At 39.9% G+C, this 24,210-nt stretch overlaps 1 protein-coding gene across 9 annotated transcripts in view; it reads right to left on the reverse strand.

Moving 5' to 3' along the window:
• LOC121868777 (bis(5'-adenosyl)-triphosphatase ENPP4-like) overlaps positions 1 to 20,694 on the reverse strand; it is an 88,705-nt gene extending 68,011 nt beyond the window's left edge. For 3 of the 9 annotated variants that reach the window (XR_006089447.1, XM_042369678.1, XM_042369673.1), the window contains exon 1: positions 20,313 to 20,692. Coding sequence is in view for 8 of the 9 variants with exons in the window: in XM_042369673.1 (XP_042225607.1) it covers positions 20,313 to 20,530 (218 nt within the window). In the remaining variant the exon portion in view is untranslated. Of the gene's footprint in view, positions 1 to 17,530; positions 17,731 to 20,312 lie in introns of those variants that run through there. The other 6 variants (XM_042369679.1, XM_042369671.1, XM_042369677.1 and 3 more) reach the window with 5 other exon arrangements.
• Between the last annotated feature and the right edge of the window lie 3,516 nt (positions 20,695 to 24,210).

Here is a 24,210-nt window from a genome sequence, read left to right on the forward strand (position 1 = left end):
CCATCTTTTCTACTAATGTAAGTGTTAAAAAACCTAATATTATTGATATTTCTCTTAATTATTAATTGTGTGTGCATGCCATCATAAAGTTAAGATAATATTTTTACTACAACATAGTTGTGTGTCGTCAAAAAGTGGAGTTTGGGGATCGGCCCGGACTCCATTTCAATTAATCCCATATGTTATGTTATTCACTTTACGCGTTTCTCACTTTCCGCGGTACCCTCCGGGTTACATTAACCGCGTAATATGAGGACCAACTGTACACTTATTAGACTGATTTAGAGTTCTCAGAGGATTCAACAGTTCACAATCACAATCACGTTTTAAGGTCTAGGGTTAGACCAACGAGAACTAATATAATGTCCTGCAGGAAAAATGTTGGCAGACGAGAATCAAGATGTTGCCTTTACAGTAGAGGGCAATAGACTGTCCCTCAGACAGTCACACAACTGCTACCAGCTCCATCTCGCTTAGTAAGCTATTCTGAGTTGTAAACAGTTTCTTCACTTAACATGTGGCCGGCGTGCACAATTATGTGTGGTGATAACACTCCCTCTGTCGGGCTTCGCACGAAATTACGGCCTACCATTAGATTCACTCTCCGATCCCTTCCAACAAGCAGAGTCTCGTCGCTGGGCGTATTAACACCGAGTCCTTTGTCTTCACTTTAACACTTCACACCAGGCCATCTGTGCTCGGTAGTGCCTCCAGTACTCTCTCTAGCATCCACTGACTCCTGGGGAAGGGTTGTCCAGATATGCTCACGATATCCCCAGCATGGAGATTACGGCGAGTTTTGAAGAATCTTTGTCACTGACGTAGTGTCGGGAGATAATTCTTTACCTACCTCTTCCAAAATTGGCCCGCGATGAATTGGGCATGCTTCCATTTTCTGGCAGGTCGGCTTGGCATTGGTGGGTAGGCCTCCCGTTGTTTCTCCGACAACTCACACAAGTCCATATTGTGCAGTCGAATAATTTGCAGAACTTAGGTATCCAGTACCGTATATCTCGGCCTATAAGACGGAATTTGAACCATAAAAAAATAAGCCCAAAGTTAGGGGGTTGTCTTAAGCACCAGATATAAAATTCTTACCTCTTAAATATTGCGGTTTAGCGTGTCAAGAGTGGTGATGGAAACATCGTAAACCACTCACAAGGTCCTACCACTAATTATTTTATACTGAAACTTACGTTTGGGAAGCTGGATTAAAATTAAGATTACCGGTACAGCTAGACCCCGACTTACGACGGGGTTAGGGACCCAAATCCAGGTCGTAAGTCCGAATGGTCGTAAGTCCGACATAGATAAAAAAAAAAAATTAATACAAAATCTACAATGAAATACAGTACAGTAAAAGTAATAAATAATGAGGAATGGATACAGCGTGACTGAGCACTTACCTTTAATATAGTCAGCTGAATGCGCATGGGGCCCCCATAATTTTCTAATTATACATGGAGACTACATTAACTGGAAACGTTTTGGTATAGAAAATGTGTGTGTCATTTTGGGGGGAAAAAAAAAAAAAATGGTCACAACTGCAGCGGTCGTAAGTTCCGACCGTCGTAAGTCGGGGTCTAGCTGTATATTCCTCCGGCAGCAATCCGCGTATGTTAAACCTGCGTATGTTAAGGGCCGACTGTACAGTCGGCCCTTAACATTCGCGGGGGTTAGGTAACAGAGATACCCGTGAATGTTAAAAATCCGTGTACTATTGCTGCCCCCCCCTAAAAAATCCCTGGCCCCCCATGTCCTTATTTACCGTATATACCTGTGTGTAGTTCGAGTTTTTAAGACCAAATTATTTGGCAAAAATTGGGGGTCGACCTCTAAATGGGTAATAGTTTCGTTAGGCTGAAAAATATTTACCAGTAATTACCAGTAAACAATGGAAACGATGCACCAACACACCACCAGCTGTGAGTGTCGGTACAGTTGCCAGGGCAGATCTCTTGCGTCATCATAGCAAGCCCAAAGTAGCCAAATCCATGGTATGGTAGCACAGGACGATGTAAAACAAAGTATTCATTTATTAAAGTTAATTTATAGATACTGGACATAAATTTTTGTTCATTACATTTGAAACATCAATCTTTGTTAATTAAATTTGAAACAAGAGAAAACTACGATACTGGATTTTCATTAAAATATTACATCACAAGTATATTTTACCTTAACTGTGACTGAATGAATATATTCTCGGAAATAAATATGGAAATGTAATATTTTTGCTGGAATGACGTACATATTATAGTGGGAAGTGGGATAAAATCATGACGAAAGACTTTCGCTTTCTTTCGTTGTTCAAAATATTTTACCGTAATCGCTTTTCGAATGGTTTTCAGTTAAAAAACTGTTGTACTCGTACTGTATTACAATAATATTCTATCCTATCATTAGCCTTATAATCCACAACTGAAAACCATTCGAAAAGCGATTACGGTAACATCTTTTGAACGAAAGAAAGCGAAAGTCATTGCTTTCGTCACTTTCCACTGTAATACGTACATCATTTCAGCAAAAATATTACATTTCCATGTTCTCAGAAATAAATGGTAGTTTTGTTGAAACGTAATGTACAGTATTTAACATTAAAATGCAAAAATAGCTATAAAAACAATTAATACACCCGTAATGTACTGGCTGGCATCTCCACTCCTCCCCGCTCTATCCCTCCGCCTCCTCCACATCGTCACTACTGTTGTATTACAATAATATTCTATCCTAATTGACTTGAATAAATACTACGATACCATATTTCTGAATATTTTCATTAAAATCCATCCAAATCATTTTCCTTGCCATCGTCTGCAGCACCAAACAGCTTCTCCCAGTCCTCTCCTTGAACACTGCTAGAGGGTACGTGTTTTTCGAATCGTTTTCAATTAAAAAAATGTTACATCACACGTATATTTTACCTAAACTGCGCCTGAATGAATATATTCTTGGAAATAAATAGTAATTTTGCTGAAACGTGATGTATTTCAATATAAAATAGGATAAAATACATGACGAAAACAAAAGACTTCACCTAACCTTCCAATGTTCAAGAGATGTTACTCGTTTTTTTAATAGTTTTCCTAGGTTAAAAAATACATTTATATTACAATGATATTATATTCATACTGTGCTTGATATACTACATTCACAGAAATGAAATATTTTTTTCTTTGAAATAGCGTAAATTATTACAAGTGGAATGTGGTGACAAATAAGTAGCCGAAAATAATGACTTTATTTCTTTCGTTCAAAGATGTTACATGTCGCTTTTGAATGGTTTTCAGTTAAAAAAAACTGTTGCATCACAAGTGAATTAGGATAGAATATTATTGTAATACAACAGTTTTTAACTGAAAATATTCAGCGATGCAATATTTATCTTGAGCAAAAAGCCAGTCATTACTTCGTCACTTTCCACTGTATCGTGTATCATTTCAACAAATATTATTTCCATATTCTCAAAATAAACTAGTACTTTTTGCTGAAGCGTGATGTATTTCAATGTAAATTAGGATAAAATACATGGCAAAACAAGAGACTTTACTAACCTTCCGATGTTCAAAGATGTTACTCGTTTTTAGTTGTTTTCGGTTAAAATACTCTTATATTAGTGATATTCTATTCATACTGTGTGATATAATACATTCACGGAAATGTAATATTTTGCAACTACAATACTGATGTCAACACAAGTGTGGTTACAGCGAGACCGACTAGTGAGAGAGCTATGCGTGTGTGTGTGTGAGGTTCTTGAGGTAAAGGCGGTGCCGTGTTCAGTGCCTTGTGAGTTGAACACGTATGTAGGCCGATTGTATATATATATTTTTTTTTATTTTTTTTTATATATATATATATATATATATATATATATATATATATATATATAATATATATATTTTTTATATATATATATATATATATATATATATATATATATATATATATATATATATATATATATATATATATATATATATATATATATATATATATATATATATATATATATATATATATATATATATATATATATATATATATATATATATATATATATATATATATATATATATATATATATATATATATATATATATATACACACACAGGATCTGCTAATCTAACTCAATCGGTTCCAGAAGGTCGCTCGTTAACCTAAAAGTTCGTTAACCTAAACCATTGTTTCAATGGGTTTGGGTAATTGGTTCCGCTCACCGAAATTTCCTAAATTCAACAAAAATGGTAGAAAAGTTCACTTACTTTGAGGTGTGTATGTAGAAGGCTCCTGGATGATGATGGGATTTAGAATGGGGTGGAGGAGAAGGAAGAAGAGAAGGCATTGGGGTGGAAGAGAAGTCACCCCATGGCGCCTATTTCACCAATAAAATTTTAGCTCTTTGGTGTAATTCAAGATTATTTTTAAATCAACACTGCACTGCATTATATATTGTTAATATGTAAAAATATATTTCAAATGACCAATAATTTGCTTGGAAACACAGAAAAAGGGTTTAGTTGAAGAGAGTCTCAAGCAAGATGTTACCTCCAGTGAAAACTGAGAGAGACTAACTCCTGTTTGCTGTGTTAAGAGGCTGGATGCCGCACATTAAACTAGTCACTTTACTTTGATTATGTTCAATAATTGTTAAAATGACTAAAAAATTGAATATTAACTTTAAAATTATTGAATAGTATAAACTTCTTGATATTTACTAAAATAGTAAGGAATTTAAGCCCTAGAACCGATTAATGTATTGGCGACTAATACTGAAGCTGGTTGCCTGGTCAGTGCAAGCAAAAAACATGTTGAGGTTGATTAAGAACTTCAAGTAACCAATTTTTTTCCTTAACTGAATTGAAGATCCTATGGAAGGCAGTTCGTTAATCAAATTACGTTAACCGAGGTGTTCGTTAAACAGTCACTGTATACAGTATATATATATATATATATATATATATATATATATATATGTGTATATATATATATATATATATATATATATATATATATATATATATATATATATATATATATATATATATATATATATATATATATATATATATATATATATATATATATATATATATATATATATATATATATATATATATATATATATATATATATATATATATATATATAAATCACTGTAGGTGCGAGTGATCCAGGTATATGCTGATAACCACAAGGAAAAACAAAACACGAAGTTCCCTAGCGCTTTCGTGTAATTCACATCTTCAGGGATGAGTACAGACTAAGGAGAAGTACAAAACAAGGTGTGTGTATATATAGAGAGAAAGGTGAGATCAGGTCCACAATGGTCAGGTATTAGGTAATGACCCTACTAATCTTTAAAAAGCACAGCAACGGTCGGTAGTCAGGTCAGAGGGTAAGGTGACCCAACCTTCTCACCTGGTTCCAAATCTTCTTAATTACAAAATTGTCCAGTTTGTACATGCCATTACTCAAATTCATGTTGACTGCTTTGGTATGTTTAATGAGGCTAGATTCTATAATGTTCCTACTGTCAATTGAATTACAAGATAATATTGAGGAGGCATTATCCCAGTCAATGCAATGCTTGTTATCCCTCAAATGAACAAACAGAGCATTGGATTCCTGGCCTATCCGAACACTATATTTACGTTGTTTAAGTCTAGTTACAAGATCTTTACCTGTCTGGCCAAAGTAAAACATATTACATTCCTTGCAAGGAATGTAATATGTTTTACATATATTTATTATGGGTGGGGTTTAAAAAATCTTGGCAAGGCAGTGCATGCAGTTTAAGAGTATTTGTACAGAAGTTCTGAAGATGCCATCAACCCCAAGGGATGTGAGGAGGTTGGGACAAAAGCAGGGAGATAAGCCTCGCCCCCTCAGGATTACACTAATGAGTGAGGAGAAATGGGAGGTTATTCGGCAGGCAAAAAACTTAGCAAGGAGCGAGGCATCTCAGAATGTATTCATTCACCCAGATCGCACGGTAATGCAGAGGGAACAGCACAAGAAGCTCCTGCAGGGCTCGAAGCAGAAGAGGGAGGAGTCAAGGAGGAACGGGGACGGGTGTAAATGGGTTATATTCAGGGGGAGGGTAGTGGAAGCAAGTGTGCCGACACAGAGCCAGGGGGCAGTAGCGCACCCTCCACCCGCTCTACCCCCCACCCGGAAGGTGGCACCAGCTCCGCCTACCAGCCGGGAGGAGCAAGCACAGTGTAAATAATGACATTTCTAACCTCACCCTTCAAAATACAGCATACTTAGCAAATGTTGTAGCTTCTGAGAATGGAAGGGGGGCCGGAGTTACTACTACGAGCAGAGACGTTACCGAGCACAAATTCTTGCTTGAATGTCATGTACACTAATAGCGACACTTTCCTTGATAAGAGAGAGGAGTTTGAAACACTACTGAAGGTACACCAACCCGATAGCATTGTAGGAGTTGTAGAACTGCTGTACAAGAACAGAAGAATTGACCCAGAGGAATGCAAGTTCAGTATTGCTGGATATGATTCATTTATGGACCTTTCTCAAGAAACTTGCAAGAGAGAGGTTGTTATCTATGCTAGGCAAACCCTTAGAGCCAGCCAGGTGAGGGTACAGGGAGAGGATGCTTTTGAAGAGTCCAAGTGGTGTAAAAATAAATTAAAGGGAGAGGACTTACTTATCGTTGGGTGTATCTACAGATCCCCAAACTGTGGCCCACTAAATCAAAGGAACTTAAGAGCCTTAATAAACAATGCAGCGATGCTCAACCCTAGCCACCTCTTATCATGGGGGACTTTAACTATTGTGACATCGACTGGAGAAACGAGTTCACCCCAAATGACTTGAATAACCCTGCTACTCTTTTTGTAGAAACTCCAAGGGATAATTTTCTTTTCCAAAATGTTAGAGACCTGACACATTACAGAGGGGGAGCAAAAGCCCAAGCCACTAGACCTCATCATACCAAACGAGGAGGGTAATCGTGGCCAAACTGGAACACCTTGTCCCAGTTGGCACCAGTCACCATATAGTGTTGTCATTCAGATTTAACTGTTTTGAGTTCAAAATAAGGCCAGGCCAAAGTGCAAATATTACAAGGGAAATTACAACGGGATGAGGGAAGAGATGAGGGGTATCCACTGGCCTGACTCATTAAGGCAAAAGAACGTAGACACTACGCTGAATATCATAACTAATTAAGTGACCCATCTGATCGATAAATACATACTCAAGACCAAACCCAGTGCCTCAAGGAATACTAGGGCATCACTACACATGAACCATGCGGCGGTCAACAAAGTTAAGAAGAAAACCCAGAAATTCAAGACGTGAGTTGGGTCAAACAATGAGCAGGACAGGAGGATGTATGCAAGAGCTAGAAACCAAGTAAAGGCAGAGTGTAGAAGTGCTGAAAAGGAGTTCCAGAGGCTGGTTGCAAGCGAGGTCAAGTCAAACCTAAAGTAGGAGTATCAGACCTGAAGCTTGAAGATGGTAGTTACACAGATTCTGACCAGGATAAAGCTCAGGCATTGAACAGCTTCTTTTCCTCAGTGTTCACAAGAGAGGATGCAATTAACCTTCCTGCGTTTAAGGACAGACAGTCCGACACAGCACTGACCCACATTGTCTTCACAGAAGAGGGTACTGTATTAGAAATAAACTGTCAAAGCTAAAAGTCCATAAGAGTCCCGGCCCTGACATGGTGCATCCCAGAGTGCTAAGAGAGTTGTGCAACGGGCTTGCCGAGCCCCCAAAGATCCTGTTTTGTAAATGCCTTGATGAAAAAAAGGTCCACAGTGATTGGAAGTGGCTTATGTGAGTCATATCTTCAAGAAAGGCGATTGTCATTCCACAAACAACTATAAGCCAGTGAGCCTGACCAGCATAATATATAAAGTACTTGAGAGTATTTCAGAGATGCCACGATGGATCATCTAATACGAAACAACCTTGTAAAGGACTGCCAACACGGTTTTATGCCGGGGAGCTCCTGCTTAACACAATTGCTCAAGGTATTGGATATTTGGAACCATATTCTGAAATTGGGTGGTAATATTGACAATATATACCTAAATTTTACCAACACTTTCAACAGTGTACCCCACGAAAGGCTGAAAATCAAACTGGAAGGGTACGAAATTCGGGGAAATGTCCTAGTGTGGATAGAAGACATTCTACATGACCGCAAGCAGTGTGTGGTAAATAATGGCATAAAATCATCATCCGTACCTGTCACAAGCGGGGTACCACAGGGCAGTGTTTAGGGCCCGCTGTTGTTCGTTTGTTTCATAAATGACATGCCTGACGTTGTACACGCCTCCATACAAATGTTTGCCGATGACGCCAAGTTATTTCTGGAAATCAAGAACCAAGTGGACTGTGAAAAGCTGCTGAAGGACCTCTGTGGGCTCCAAGAATGGTCGAAGAAATGGCTGCTGAGATTCAATGTCATGAAGTGTAAGAGGATGCACCTGGGGCGTACCAACGGAAAGGAGGCGTATCATATGTCCCAACGGGATGAAGAAAATGCACTAGTTGAGACTGTGTGTGAGAAGGACCTAGGTGTGTATATTGACAATGAGCTGAAGTTCTCGGGCCATTGTGAGAAGAAGGTAAATCAGGCAAATAAATTATTGGGTCTTATAAGAAGGTCATTCAGATATCTAGACGGTTCGTCCCTCGTAACGCTCTTCAAGAGTGACGAGCTTCCCTATCTGTAGTACTATCACCCTGTCTGATCTCCAAGATATGCTAAGGACTATCAGTTAGTTGAAAATGTTCATAGGAGGGCCACCAGACTGGTGCCTGCACTTCGGCACCTCAACTACCCTGAGAGATTGGAGAGCCTGAACTTGCCTAGCTCATCCTACAGACAGGCAAGGGGCGACCTAATTGAGGTGTATAAGCAGCTCAAGGGGCACTACTCAGTCGAGTGTCCTTACTTGGAACTGGCGGACGCTCACCCCACAAGAGGTCACAGGTCAAAATTGTAGATGCCGCAGGTACAGAAAACTGTGAGGGAAAAATTTTTCAGAGTGAGAGTTGTGAAGTCTTGGAACAATCTGCCAGAAAGTGTTATGACGGCACCGAGTGTGAGCTCTTTCAAGACCAGACTTGACCAACACTGGAGCAGGTTCAGGTATATTCAGGAGCCGGTGCATGCCCAGTACTTGCCAACAGTGCGTAACAGAGACGTGGTGAAGAGGATAAAAGAAAGGTAAAAAGCTTGGTTCAGACATAACAGTATTCAAGTGAACAGAGCCTATTTACTTAAACCATGGCAAATCCCAAGAATAAATCTTGTCACGTTGCATCTTGTGATGACCAAGAAACTTGATCATCAAGTTCTCTCTCATTCAAAATTAGTTTTAGTTTCTCTAGATTTCATTAAGTTCTTGGCCTTCATGAGAAAGAACATGACAAGGTTTGTCAAATGAATCTTTACCAAGTTATCTCCTTTTGAAATATTTTCTGAAGATGCTGGTTAACCTGGACCCCTGTTTCATAGTACGGTATACAGAATTTAATACAAAGTTTCTGAAAGAGGCTATTGAGCCTGTGACTCGAGCTCTAAACTTTCACTTATACAGTGACCCCTCCGTTAACGAACTCAATCCATTCCAGAAGGTCGTTCATTAACCGAAAAGTTCGTTAACCGAAACCATTGTTTCAATGGGTTTTTGGGTAATTGGTTCTAGCTCACCAAAAATTTCCTAAATTCAACAAAAATGGTAGAAAAGTTCACTTACTTTGAGGTGTGTATGTAGAAGGCTCCTGGATGATGATGATGATGGGATTTAGAATGGGGGTGGAGGAGAAGGAAGAAGAGAAGGCATTAGGGTGGAAGAGAAGTCACCCCATGGCGCCATTTCACCCATAAAATTTTAGCTCTCTGGTGTAATTCAAGATTATTTTCTTTAAATCAATAACTGCACTGCATTATATATTGTCAATATGTAAAATATATTTCAAAATGACCAATAATTTGCTTGGAAACACAGAAAAAAGCTTTTAGTTGAAGAGAGTCTCAAGCAAGATGTTACCTCCAGTGAAAACAGAGAGAGACTAACTCCTGTTTGCTGTGTTAAGAGGCTGGATGCCGCGCATTAAACTAGTCACTTTACCTTCAATTATGTTCAATAATTGTTAAAATGACTAAAAAATTGAATATTAAACTTTTAAAATTATTGAATAGTATAAACTTCTTGATATTTACTAAAATAGTAAGGAATTTAAGCCCTAGAACTGATTAATGTATTGGCGGACTGATACTAAAGCTGGTTGCCCGGTCAGTGCAAGCGAAAACATGTTGAGGTCGGTTCGTAAGAGCTTCGTTAACCGAATTTTTTTTCGTTAACCGAATTGAAGATCCTTATGAAAGGCAGTTCGTTAATCAAAATTACATTAACCGAGGTGTTCGTTAAACGAGGGGTCACTGTACTGTATTTGTGTGGCCGGTTTGGTGGCGTTCTAGGCTATTATATTTGATTTGTGCTTTCTGAACAAACTTTTGTGCCAGGGGGGCAGGCCCCTTGGCATATATACTGTACGTCATTTGCAAGGGAAACTTCATAGAAGAAAAGTGGGTAATCCTGCAGTAGATGGCTAACACCAGAACGCATTGTTCAATTTTGTAATTTTTTTCCAACGATGTTCTCTGGACGACGGTAAGTAATAAAAACGATATGACAATGCAAAGAACATAATAGAACCTGACCTAACAAACCAAAGAGTCAAAACTCACCTTACCTAACTTCTTAGCTGGAGGCTTCACCTCCCAGACCCCTGCCATAATAAACAGAAAGTACTTATTTAGATATCTGGTACTATCAATGAAAGAAACTTTTTAAGTGTCATGATGTAATTTAATATTTTTTTAGGAATATTTATGATAATTAATTAATTTCTTCGCATAAAAGGCACATAGACATATCATTTTAATGTCAGATGATCAGTTTTTCACTGTGTTTTGTCCCGCAATTACCCTCATCCTTCATACCATACTCACTACAGGTGATTTATGATCACCCATCACTAATTTTTTATAGAGAATTTATTTAAAAACACGGCAATTTCACTGTGTTTTGCAGCGGTCACTGTCATATTTTGGACAAATGTGTTAAAAAGGGGATATTTCTAAAGTAAACCTAACCAAACCTTAGTTGATAAGAAACACAAGGGGCCAAAGCGTTGTCAGAAGACCGCACCAACCTTACCAAAGAAATTTAATTAACCTTACCTAACTTCCTAACCAGGGGGCAGAGCCCCAGAATATTAAAAAGAAAGAAAGAACTTTGATGTGGTGTAATTTCACGTTTTTGGTGGATGTGAGAGAAGCTGCTCAGACCAAGTAGCTCGTAAACAAAGAGTTGAGGATAACATCCCGCGTGGATCGGGCTGCCATACTGTTTTATCACCGCAAAAGATGAAGTAGTGCCACTAGCGCATGCCTAGGGGCCTATAATTATCTACCAGACGAAGCATTTTCCGAATGCAACAATTTAAATATACCTGCAGTATTTAAAGATCCAATAATTACTGACGACTGACCCACTGGCGATTTAGCATAGTAAACGGTTATAAGACCGCTGCAATTTCACTATGTTCTGTAGAGGACACTTGCAGTTTATGCAAATTATTTATTTTTTACCCAACCTAACCTAACCCAACCCCTAACCTAACTTTAACATTACCCTAACCTAACTTTAACATTACCCTAACCTAACTTTAACATTAACCTAACCTAACTTTAACATAAAACCGTTTTACTGAGGATACTGTCATGGTTTGGGCTTTTTTTTTTTTAAACCCAACCCAACCTTAACATAAAACTGCCGAATTACCACCAAGAAGACAAAGTACAGTAGTGAGCACCTTAGGTGCCTAAATATCTACCAAACGAAGCATTTGTACAAGAAATTATTATCATACCAGAACTCACTGATGAAAATAGAGTAAGAAAATAGACACCAAAATAAATAACTAGTCGACATGTCAGTCGTAAATATTAACCAAAGATCCATTGAAATGTTAAAATTTTAGTTTCGGTTATCCCTGTTTTTCCAATGGTTTTTGACATGTTTTGAATGATTTTGATCTAACCTAACTTAACTTAGCCACAGAACCCAAGAACTATATCTAACCTAACCTATGTTCCTAAGATTCCCCAAACGACCAAAACTAAAATAATACCCACCGGTAAATAAATTACGCTGCGACGGATATGTCATCAATATTAATCCCTCAAAAATATAGTTAAAATAAAAAGTTGTCATATCGTTTTAATTACTAACTATCATCCAAAGAACATCAGTGGAAAAAATGAACGAAATCAAACAACTCTTGGTGTTAGTAATCTGTTCCTATATTACCAAAAAGTGTCTTAGAATTGTCTAAACTATTGGTTGCAATCATAAAATTCCCCAAATTTGTTGGATGGCAAAAGTGGGGGTGTGCCCACTTCGTCACCAACCCGTTTCGTCACTACTGCCTTTACCCCTTTTTGTCACCGCGTTCATTCTCATCACCATTTCAAGGGCCATACATTCCAGAAAATTCTTACATTATTAATACATCAATATACTGCATACACGAAAATAACTGTTGCTTGGGATAAAAATTAATCAAAACACCTAGTTTACAAAATTGTACAGGTATTACGAAATTATGCCTCAGCATAACAATACATTGAAGCATGCAAGCATCTCACGAAGACAATTTATTAAAGATGAAAATAAAAAATATAAATGTTATTACTCATGCAAACATCTCTTAAATAATTTATTAAAGACTAAAACGAAACAAAAATAAAAACATTGTTAATACACCTGCAATCATCTCACTTAAACAATATGTGAAAGAATAAAATTTAAAAAAAAATAAAACATTGTTAATACTCATGCAAGCTTGGAAAAAGAGACTGACAAATTTTTAGGAAATTATAAGTGGTGATATTTTTTTCTTCATACTCATCCCACAGCTTCCAGAGATGGACTTGTTTGTCATGATTTGCTTTTCTTGTGCATTAATTTAGCTTGTGCTCATCAACTATTTGTAATTGCAAATCAACCATTGAGACCTCTGTGAAGAAGAGGGACAAGGAGGTATAGAGCGAGATTGTTCTTTGATGCTCAGTGGATTATGCGCTGGTGTCATCCCTAAATGTTATTTGTTCTAACGAGACGTCGGAAACCACACCTATTACCGGCTGACCAGACATTGTTGTTAAGCCATGACTGGCTCATATAATCAGTGAGTTTCTTAACGAGTTCTGACTGTTGTGCTTTTTCTTGCAGTTCTTCAAATGCTGGTCTGATGTGGCATTTAGGCAAGTAGGGGAGAGCTAGGAGTTCACGTACAAGATCATATACTGTACTGTGCCACGTTCCATATATGCAGTTGCTAGGCCAATTTGTTGTGCTTTGCGCCAGGCAGCTTAAGCCCAGTGAAAAGTGCAGCCATGCAAATGAATAGATGGTAAAACTTCTCTGACTGCATTCCACATAGCCAATTCGAAATCCATTAGTACTTCTTCAACTTCTGGGTCTAACACTAACAACTGCTTGATGGCTTGGAACACTTTTGCATAGTCTTCCTGATATTTCCCCTCATTAAAACAAAGACCAGAGGCACTTGTTTTGCATGGTCTTGTGATTTAAGGAAGACATGTATGGTCAGTAACTGATAAAATGGTTTTCGAATTATTTTAAATGTTCCATCTACATACCACTGTCTTGCAATCTTAAAAGGTGAAGCTGATTATCGGTGGCCATAACTATGTGGCATGCAGTAGTAGGGTGTGTCATAGGAGGGAAGATCAGCTAAAACTAATGGCCCATCACTTTTTTGGTAGATTTTAGTGTATATAAACAGAAAATAATTTCAGTTTCAATATTTTGCAACCTTTTGCTAGGTAAATTTTAGCGTGAAATTTATCGAAAATCTAACGTACAGCTGCATTAGTGCATTACAATTAAATAGTGAACATTGCTTTCTGACTTCATTCTTTAACAACCCAACTAACAATATTTTTTCTGTTTCAGATTCTGATGCATTTATAAGTTGATAATATTTGCGATGGCTGCTTGTGTCAGGACGAGGAACCAAAAATCCAGCCATCTCAGTCACTATCTTGGGTCTGGGAGAGAGCTCCTGAAGTCGGAGTTGCCTACATTGAGAGATGCTTTGAGATACGGTGTTTTAATCAGGCAAATCAGTGAAAGAAACCAAAGAACTTACACAAACAAAGACATTGCCAGTGATATGACCTCAAAGCTGTCTTGGCACAGTACACTCTGGCTAACGCCAGTTCAAGCCTCCAGTCATAACAAGTCAGAAGAAGATTAGTGAGAGACTACAGCTGTTGGGAAAAGGCAAGAGATATTCTCTTTGGGAGAGGAAAACTTTGCAGTTAAGTGACAGTTTAAGCAAGCAACTGGACCAGTTGTTTGACATAATTACTTGCAAGTGCCCAATTGTTCTCTGTCCTGAGTTTGATGCGATCGTGACTGTAAACTGGAGGCCCACATCTCCTGTATTTGCAAGCGTGAACTGGAAGATTCCTGGGATCGAACTGGCATTTGTCAAAGCACAGAGAGAGAAGACTGGCAGTATAGGGCTCTGCCAGATTTCTAGCCAAGATATTCCGGAGTCCAAGAGACAGGAGGCTGCCACAGAGAGACAGAAGAGGAGAACAGTTGCCGAGGAAAAGAGGCTTGAGAAGGCCCAGGGTGAGGTAAAAAAGGCCGATGATTGGAGTCAAGCTGATTCAGAGTTTAATGACTTCCCCATGGCTGATCCGAGTGCTGACCAGGAGAATGGTGACTTTGTCCCTAACCCAAAAAATAATGATCCCAAACCTTCCAGGCATAACATTCGAAATAGGAAAGATATCCCGAGCATAGCTCTGGCCAGCATGCGACACCACACTGGTCTCAGAGAAACTGCAGAGATAGCAACAGCTGCCTGGGTTGACGGTGGTTTGATAACACCTGATGATGTTCACCTGGTGGTAGATCATAACAAAGTAAGGAGAGCTCAGGAGAAACTTGTCAGTAACCTAGAAGAGGAGTTTGATAAGGGGATAAGAGAAAATGGAATCAATTGTTTGTTCTTTGATGGGAGAAGGGATGACACTAAAGTGTTCATGAAAGTTGGAGATCCTGACAAGTTGTTCCCTGCCATGGTGAAGGAGGAACACTACTCCTGCTGCAGTGAACCAGGAGGGAAGTATTTGTGGCATTTCACTCCAGAGAAAGATGACATCAGAAACCAGCTGAGATAGTGGCAGATAACATTGTGAATTGGCTCAGAGAGAGGAACGTAGACCAGACCCTGCAGGCCATTGGAGGGGACAGCACCAACACGAACACAGGGTGGCAAGGGGGGGTCATACAGTGGATAGAGCGGAAGATTGGGAGGAAGCTGGTCTGGATTGTTTGTGACCTCCACACCAACGAGTTGCCACTCAGACATCTGATCCAGGAGCTGAATGGCAAGACTCTTTCAAACAACAGATGGTCTGGTCCTCTTGGCAAGATGCTGGACTCTCGCCACTGAGTTAGAAATAAATCCGAGCTTTGAAAAAATCACAGTTGGCCCTCCACTCGTTGAGCTTGCACATACTGTCATTGACGACCTGAGTACTGACCAGTACTATGGTTACATGATTTGCAGTGCCATCAAAACTGGGGTCATGCCTGATAGACTTGCTTACCTGCAGATAGGTCCAGTCTCACATTCTAGGTGGCTCACAACGGCTCTCAGGTTCTGCAGAATTTGGGTCGCTCATCATAAACTGAAAGGGAACCAGCTTCACAACCTGAGACTTATTGTCCAATTCATCGTGAGTGTCTACTTGCCAAATTGGTTCAACACCAAGGTCAAGTCATCGTTCTCCGAAGGTCCGAGGCATGTTCTCTTCCAGCTTGAGCTCCTGAGGAGTCAGCCAAGGAAGGTTGTTCAGATTGTGGAGCAGACTGTGAGGAGATCTTCCTGGTATGCTCATCTCGAGGCAGTTCTGCAGACAATGCTCTGCAGTAAGGATGAGGAGGAGAGAAGAGTGGCAGTCAAAAAGATCTTGGATATGAGACTTATGAGAGGATCTGGGCATGACGAATCAGTTGGTGACGATTCCTTCAGGGTCAGGAAGACTCCTGAAGTCAATCTAGGTGCCAAGACCCTCACTGATCTCATAGATCTGGAAAACATCCAGGCTGGCAGTGAGCCCCCTCTTACCTGCAGCCTCACAAATGTTCAAGTCAGAGCTTTCCTGGACAACCCCATGCATGTCCCTGCCTGGCCCTCGCACACCCAGAGTATAGAGCGTTGTGTACAGCAAGTGAGCGAGGCCAGCAGTCACGTGTACAGCCAGGAGAGGAGGGAAGGCTACATCCGAGCTCAGGTGGTCAGCAGGGAGGTGATGAGTAGAAACAGAAGCAAGAAAGACATGTTCTCTATGGTGTGCAGCAACACCGGGTCGTAGTAGTAAAACCGGTTTTTGTATTTGATGATTTTGTTTTCTAAAGGAATATTAAATTTAATAAATGTGTCAAGATCATTCAAGATCATTCACTATTCTGGATCATTTTCATCCTAATAAATTAACCTGATACATTTACTTTACTTTAAATAAGCTATTTAGTGGTGTTGGTAAAAGGGTGGGAATACTGAATTTTCATAAGATTTCAAGTTAAAATTTACCTAGCAAAAAATGAAAACTTTTCAAATCTGAAGATATCACATGATTCTGCACATAGAACTACATCATTAATACCATGGGCCGATTTTTCAAACTAAAAAAAAAAATTCGCCTCCGTATGACACACCCTAATGCAGTAGTCTGGTTATCATCACTGCATATCTGTATATCTGTTCTAATGAAATCAGGTGGCAGGCTGTCAGACATGAGTTCAAAGTTGAGCTGAGTTGGGTAGTGTGGTCTTTGAGCTTGGCAATGTCTGTTACCTTGTTTGACAATGCTGCTTGGTTTAGGCAATTGGTGGGCATTAAGGTGGCTCTGTTTGTAGCTAGTCGATTCTTCTTCAACAATTTGAGCAGCATAGGTAAAGTTGTCAAGTGAACATAGCTCTTTGACAGCTACAGATACTTTTGTTGTAGCAAGAAGGCCTGGTGTTCCAGGGTGGTTGTGAGCATGTAGACCTGTCTTCAATGTTGTCCCTCGCTGAATTACACTTGCTGGGGACACTTGTTATTCTTCTGGCGGATGCTGCAAGTCCAGTATGTTACTGTGTATGTGTAACCATCAGAGCTGTGCAACAGTAGCTTCCCAAGGTTTGTACCAGTGGGAACAACTTCCCAAGTAACTGGATGATCCTCTGGAAGGTTTTCTGGGATCGGTTCATCTTGAAGAGATGTTTCTTGTACTGGGGTGACTGGCTCAATAGGAAAATTAACTGTGAAGGAATTGTCAGCACTAGTAGAAGACTCATCCAAGGGGAGGTCAACAGTAGCAGGGCATTCTGGACAGTGCCAGGCAAGTGATCCACTTCCTTTAAATGTTTGCCTATTTACCTGTACATATCCTGAGTGATGGTTGTGCCACTCTTCCTGTCTCCATTGATGGCAATAATCACAGGAGAGAGCCTGCTGCCGTGATCGTACTTCCTTGCCACATCTGGAACAAAACTGAATACAACTTGTAGAAGCCATGCTGAGTTGAAGGGCAAGCTTGGTGTTGTTGGTGGCAGTCCTCAGCAGCTGGTGACCATAGCCTACAGCCCAGAGAAGAACATATATATCAGTAATCGGAAGCGCAGGTGTACTGTACACCCTCGCAAGTTGACCCACCCTTCGTTATTAAAGTGAGATTAAGACCTGACCCAGCAGGAGTCACGCTCACAATGAAACAGTTCTCACCACCGCGTGATTAGTCAAACCGGCGTCATGACTGAGTTAACTAAAGAAACTACACAACAGCCTGCACCACACAACTGATCAAACAGCTGTCTCAACACACCCAGATTAGTGTTAATTAGTGACGAAATCTTCTGGCCTGATTCCTCCAATAGCTCCTTCCCAGCCATCAACGTCCCCACTTTACAATCCTACAACTATAAATTCTTACTTTACTTTATCTTCCTACCCTGAGTTACCCTCATTACACAGTGCTCAGCAGCTAGTGTGCTTCTTACCAGTGTTAAGATAGCTCATATCTTCGATAAGGTTGGCCAGATAGTCATGTGGCAATTTCAAACAGTCTTATCACCAATGTAAAATGCAATTAAAATGCACATTACTCATCTATTTGCTAGTAGTAGTCACCAATAACTGTTTTTGTTAACATGCAACAGGCTATGTGGCCCAGTAATATTTACCAATGTTTTAATCATTTTGGTCAATTTATAGCCTTGCACCAGTCTTTCTTTCACTGTTATTAATATGTATTTCGTAATGTTTAGACAATTCTAAGACATTTTTCTTTTATGATATTCCACCGGAAATGAAAGATAACAGAGATATTAATTTTTCAATATTATTACATTCGCTCAGTCACAAGCTTCGCCATATCTTGTTTACTTTTAGCGGAGTAGGTAGTATTGCGCTGGTCTTTATTTTGATATTAAAAATGGGTTTTTTCCTCTGGTATTTCATGAGTTTCAAACAAATTTGATACAGGTATTCAATTCCACCGGAAATCACTATTTTTTTTTTTTTAATTACCCCCCTCCTCCCTTCACACCCAACAATCATAACGGAAAAAGATGGATTTTTTTTTAATAAATCACAAATAAAATACCAACAGTAACAGCTCATGGCCTGAATGGGGTGAGGTTGGGTTTTGAATGTGATTTGTCCAGTATAACACAACAATGTTTATTCGGTCATATCTGGAAGTACATGTCCCAGTATCAGTTGTAAATGCCAAACACACGAACAGTATCCATCATACCTCGTATTCAACTCATATTAATAAAAATAATAATCAAGTGGTTAACTTCCCAAATTGGTTTGGTTCTGAATACAATAATACAACTGCTCAAACTCACTTGTGACGGATCTGTTGTTATGACACGCATAAGAACAGTAGCAGACGATTATGGGTGAGTTATCACCGAACACTACACTTCTGTAATTTCCACCATCACCAACTGTAGCTGGGTTACTGACGCACAGTTGCGTCCTCACACACTGCCATCCTATAGTTCAAACCCAAATGTGGCTGCCACCTTATTGGCCTGGTTCTTGTTCGTCGTTGGATTCTGAGATTCTTTGCAATATTAACATTGTCTTGCTCTTAGTACACTCTACTGAGGTTGGAAGAACACCATGTGATCGAAAAAATGGGGAGCCACGAATTACCCAAATGTACCCAAAAGTATAGCAAATAAGGGCAAAATCTTAATGAATATCTGTTATACATACACAAAACATGTTTAATAATATTTTTAGTGTAATTTTGTAAAAATAATTTGTAAAATGAAATAATAAACCGCGAAAATATTTCAGTATTGGCGAAAGCTAAATTCCAAAAAGTTCGTGAACAAGGGAGATAACTCAGATCCATGGTGATGCACTTTGCTAACCTAACCTAACCTAACGAAAAGTAAATCCTACAGCTATGTTAAACATCCCAAAGTAACAGAAACATCGGTAATTATATCTCCATTTTGGATAGGTGACTCTTTGGAATTAAGCGTTTTTCGCTGTTTTTTATTTCATTATTTTGACTACTGTACATTTCAATGAAAACATTATTAATCAGGTTTTATTGATGTAAAACATATATTCGTTAAGATTTTACCCTGATTTAATATGCTTTTGGGTACTTTTGGGTACATTTGGGTACTTTTGGGTAATTCGTTGGACCGAAAAAATACTATAGTTTCTTCGTTTTCTTCGCCAAAACTCGCAATCAGCTCCATATAATTTAAGTGACACCCATCACAGACTTCCATAGTCGGAACTGAACTTGAATTTTGAAATATGAGACCCAAAATAAAACTCGAATTTGATTGGGCCAATTATACCGCAAATTAAACCCAAAATCATCTAAATTGGTTGCAAAAAAAACGGTTTGATTGGTCGCGTTACGTGTACGGGAACGCATGCGCGTGATGATTTATGAAGGAGACACGTGTGAGAGGTGAGGCAGGCGATAAATGGCGGAAGATTAATGGAAGAAAATCGAGAAAATTTTGGATTTGCTATATCCGTTATTATACATTTGCGACGGTTGTGTAATAGATGAAAATGATCTTATAATTAGACGTCTTATTAGAATGATAATAGATTAGTGGTAGGAATGTGGAATGCTTAAACGCAATACCAATTTACCGAAAATTGACCAAGTTACCTGAACCTATAGGGATAACTGCCATGAGCGTAAAGATTACTCAGGTGCTGCCACTGGTACTTGGTCAGGTAGTCGTGTCCGAAGCCGTCCAGGGAAACCACCAAAATTTTGCGACGGAGTAACAGCTGTGCGGGCGTCACCTCCATCCCTGCTGTCCTTCCAAGCCATACGTTATTCAACAGCTGGATAACTATAAGAAGAAACTCTCCCACGTGCATTATATCACTGGTGGTACACGGTTAATCCACACATCAACAACACCAACCACTGCAGTAGTAACACCTGGGTTCTGCTAATGTCACTAGGTGGCTAACACTACCCAGCGCCTAACGATATGCCAGAGTTAAACAAATCCAACGGTAGCAGCTTGAGCGGTTGGATGTCAATGGATACATTCGATTGAATTGAATTGTAACAGTTTATTTAGCCAGAGTTACACAGATACAGAGTGAATAATAATAACAATATTAACACGGCTGAGCCAGTTGAGAACCTGAGCTCTCTTTTAGGCACCTGATATATACTATACATTTATCTCAAGGAAGTATTATGTAACATTTAGTATCATCTGGAATAGTACAATAGCATGGTGGTAATAAGAACATCTCATAATGTTACCACGGTTATCACTTCAATATTTATTAATTTTATTTTTTATTATTAAATACATAAATTACAGTGGAATTGAAAAACGTAAGTATCTTGGGGGAGCAGTACTGTGGAGTTTCGAGATGTTGTCTCACACTCAGGATGGGTTGGAGAAAGGAAATTCACAATGCGCTCTCTGTATATATATTGTATTGGATTTTTGGATGTACAGTGCAGCTTGGTGCTGGGAAGAGGCAGCGTGGTTACAAGCGTGGAGGAGAGAGCTGGTTCGGGAGCGTGCTCAGAGGTGTTGCTTGCTGCGTGGCTGTACTGTAGGTAGAAGAAGGGGCAGGTCACGGCGAGGTGAGGTCTTATATAGCGGAGGTAGGCGTGGCTTGATAGTTGACCTCCGCTTGGTTAGGCGGCGCTAGAAGCCGACCTTAGACCATGAGGAGTTGGCTGGGAAATTCGAAAAGGGGTCGGCTAGTCAGCGACAAACGGCAGTTGTAGTTGTAGGGGAAATATCCACTACAGTACAACATGGGTTGTACAGTAATAAGGTAGAGCAAGAGGACAAAGCTGTCAAGATTATGACTTTACTGTGTGCACCGTCGGTCAGTAATATACTGTTTGATTTTGTTGCTGTTTATTGTCTCAATACAGAAGGCACCAATACCTGAAATGTACAGAACAGGAATTAACACACATAGGCTACACCATCTCACACATATACTAGTACACACACTCCAATGACTATACGCTTGGAAGAGTACATCTTCCCCTCCCTTTTATTCATGATGACAGTTCTGTGTTGCCGTTCTCTTTAGTTCCATGAATGGCCGGGTTTAAACTTGCCGCTTGTCTCTCCATCCGTTTTGTGGCTTCCGTCTGTGTCACTGTCTCCCCTGCGGTCATTTCCTCCTTGGCATCTCCCTGGAACTCTTCTCATCTGGGATGTGCTGCGTAATATCTTCTTTTACTTCACTTTTATCCTCTTCGCCACTGATCGGCTTGTTAGCCGCTTGGGCGATCGGTCACGTCTCTTTTCATTTATATTCTTCACCAAAAGATCGGCTCGCTAGCCGCCCGGGCGATCGGTCACGTCTCTGTCACGCACTGTTGGCAAATACTGGGCATGCACCGGCTCCTGAATGTACCTGAACCCGCTCCAGTGTTGGTCAAGTCTTCTCTTGAAAGAGCTCACACTCGGTGCCGTCACAACACTCTCTGGTAGATTGTTCCAAGAGTTTACAACCCTCACTCCGAAAAAGTTTGCCCTCACGGTTTTCTGGACTTGCGGCTTCTTCAATCTTGAGCTGTGACCCCTTGTGGGGCGAGCGTCCGCCAGCTCCAAGTAAGGACACTCAACTGAGTAGTGCCCCCTGAGATGCTTATACACCTCAACTAGGTCCCCCCTTGCCCGTCTGTAGTATAAGCTAGGCAAGTTCAGGCGCTCCAATCTCTCAGGGTAGCTGAGGTGCCGAAGTGCAGGCACCAGTTTGGTGGCCCTCCTTTGAACATTTTCAACCAACTGACAGTCCCTAGCATATCTCGGGGACCAGATGGGGTGACAGTACTCCAGATGGGGAAACACTTCACTCCTGAAGATCGTCACGAGGGACGGACCGTCTAGATATCTGAACGACCTTCTTATAAGACCCAATAATTTATTTGCCTGATTTACCTTCTTCTCACAATGGCCCGAGAACTTCTGCTCATTGTCAACATACACACCTAGGTCCTTCCACACATTCATTCTCAAATAGTGCAATTTCTTCATCCCGTTGGGACATGATACGCCTCCTTACCGTTGGTACGCCCCAGGTGCATCCTCTTACACTTCGTGACATTGAATCTCAGCAGCCATTTCTTCGACCATTCTTGGAGCCCACAGAGGTCCTTCTGCAGCTCTTCACAGTCTGCTTGGTTCTTGATTTCCCGAAATAACTTGGCGTCATCGGCAAACATTTGTATGGAGGAGTGTACAACGTCAGGCATGTCATTTATGAAACAAACAAACAACAGCGGGCCCAATACACTGCCCTTTGCTACAACGGCACCGAGTGTGAGCTCATTCGATGCCAGAGTTGACCAACGCTGGCTCCTGAATATATCGGAACCTGCTGCAGGTTCCGATATATTCAGGAGCCAGTGCATGCCCAATATCTGTCAACAGTGCGTATCAGAGACGTAACTGACCGAACAAGCGGCTAACGAGCCGATCAGTGGCGAAGAGGATAAAAGATAAAAGACCACGCGACTTTCTGATTAACGCATTTGACTGATATTAGGAGTCCATTTGATACTGATTATCTGTAGTGAAGATAGCACAGTGTGGTCAAGTGAAATAACAGTAAATATTATCAGGTTGTAAACTTGTAAAGTTGTAATACCAATGCAAGCTGTGTATTTTTCACTCTCTACTTAACCATTAAACTGAAGGAGCCTCTTGTATTCACCAACCCAATAAAAGAACAAAAGCTTTACAATTTTTCTCTTGATAAGTTGTAATAAAAAAAATATAATAATTTCTCATTTTGAACACAACTTTGGACAACGTATCTTTTGCATTCTTCCATGAATTTCCTCAAGAAAAGTTCTCACAAGTCATCAGGTTTCTCTTTGTGCTATTTCCGTCATTTTTGTTTCACCTACTTCTTGTATATAACACTGTCTCTGCTGAGTGAAATGTGCTCCTGGATCGTCACTCATCAGTGACAATCCTATTCTCAGAAGACCCCTAAGATGACAATTGATTCAGTGAAACAATGTGAAAATAGTATGTTTTTCTAAGGCTATATCATTTAATTTCAAGTAGTGTTGTTATACTGCCAGACTGGGGTCACTAATTCTAAGGGGGAATACTCAACTCTAATCTTAATTTCTAAGGGTCGCTGCCACCAGACCCCCTCTGGACAGCATGTAGCTCGTTAGGTAGCGTGCAGAGTGGACTAGGCATTGGGTTAGGTTTTCCATTGACCAGATCGATAAGGGGAAAGAAGGGTGAAACCATAACATGTCTTAATTAATTTATTCCTTATAAAGCATACTGGTAAAAAACATACAAATGAGTTGGCCTTCCTCAGAAGAACAACGAAAATGTTGGTTACCCAGATGGGCACCAGACGTCTTACATTAATGGCGTGTCATCCACATACTTATTGCAGAACACAATCTGTGACCACCTTACCTCGGTCATTCCTTCTTACACGAGCTCTTAACACATCAGGCTGCTCCACCTGTATGGAATATAGGCTCGTCGGTTACCATACATAGTAGCACCACCTCAACACACATGTTACACTCCACC

Source organism: Homarus americanus, unplaced genomic scaffold (genome assembly GCF_018991925.1).
Source record: "Homarus americanus isolate GMGI-L3 unplaced genomic scaffold, GMGI_Hamer_2.0 scaffold30535, whole genome shotgun sequence".
Taxonomy (NCBI): Eukaryota; Metazoa; Arthropoda; class Malacostraca; order Decapoda; family Nephropidae; genus Homarus; species Homarus americanus.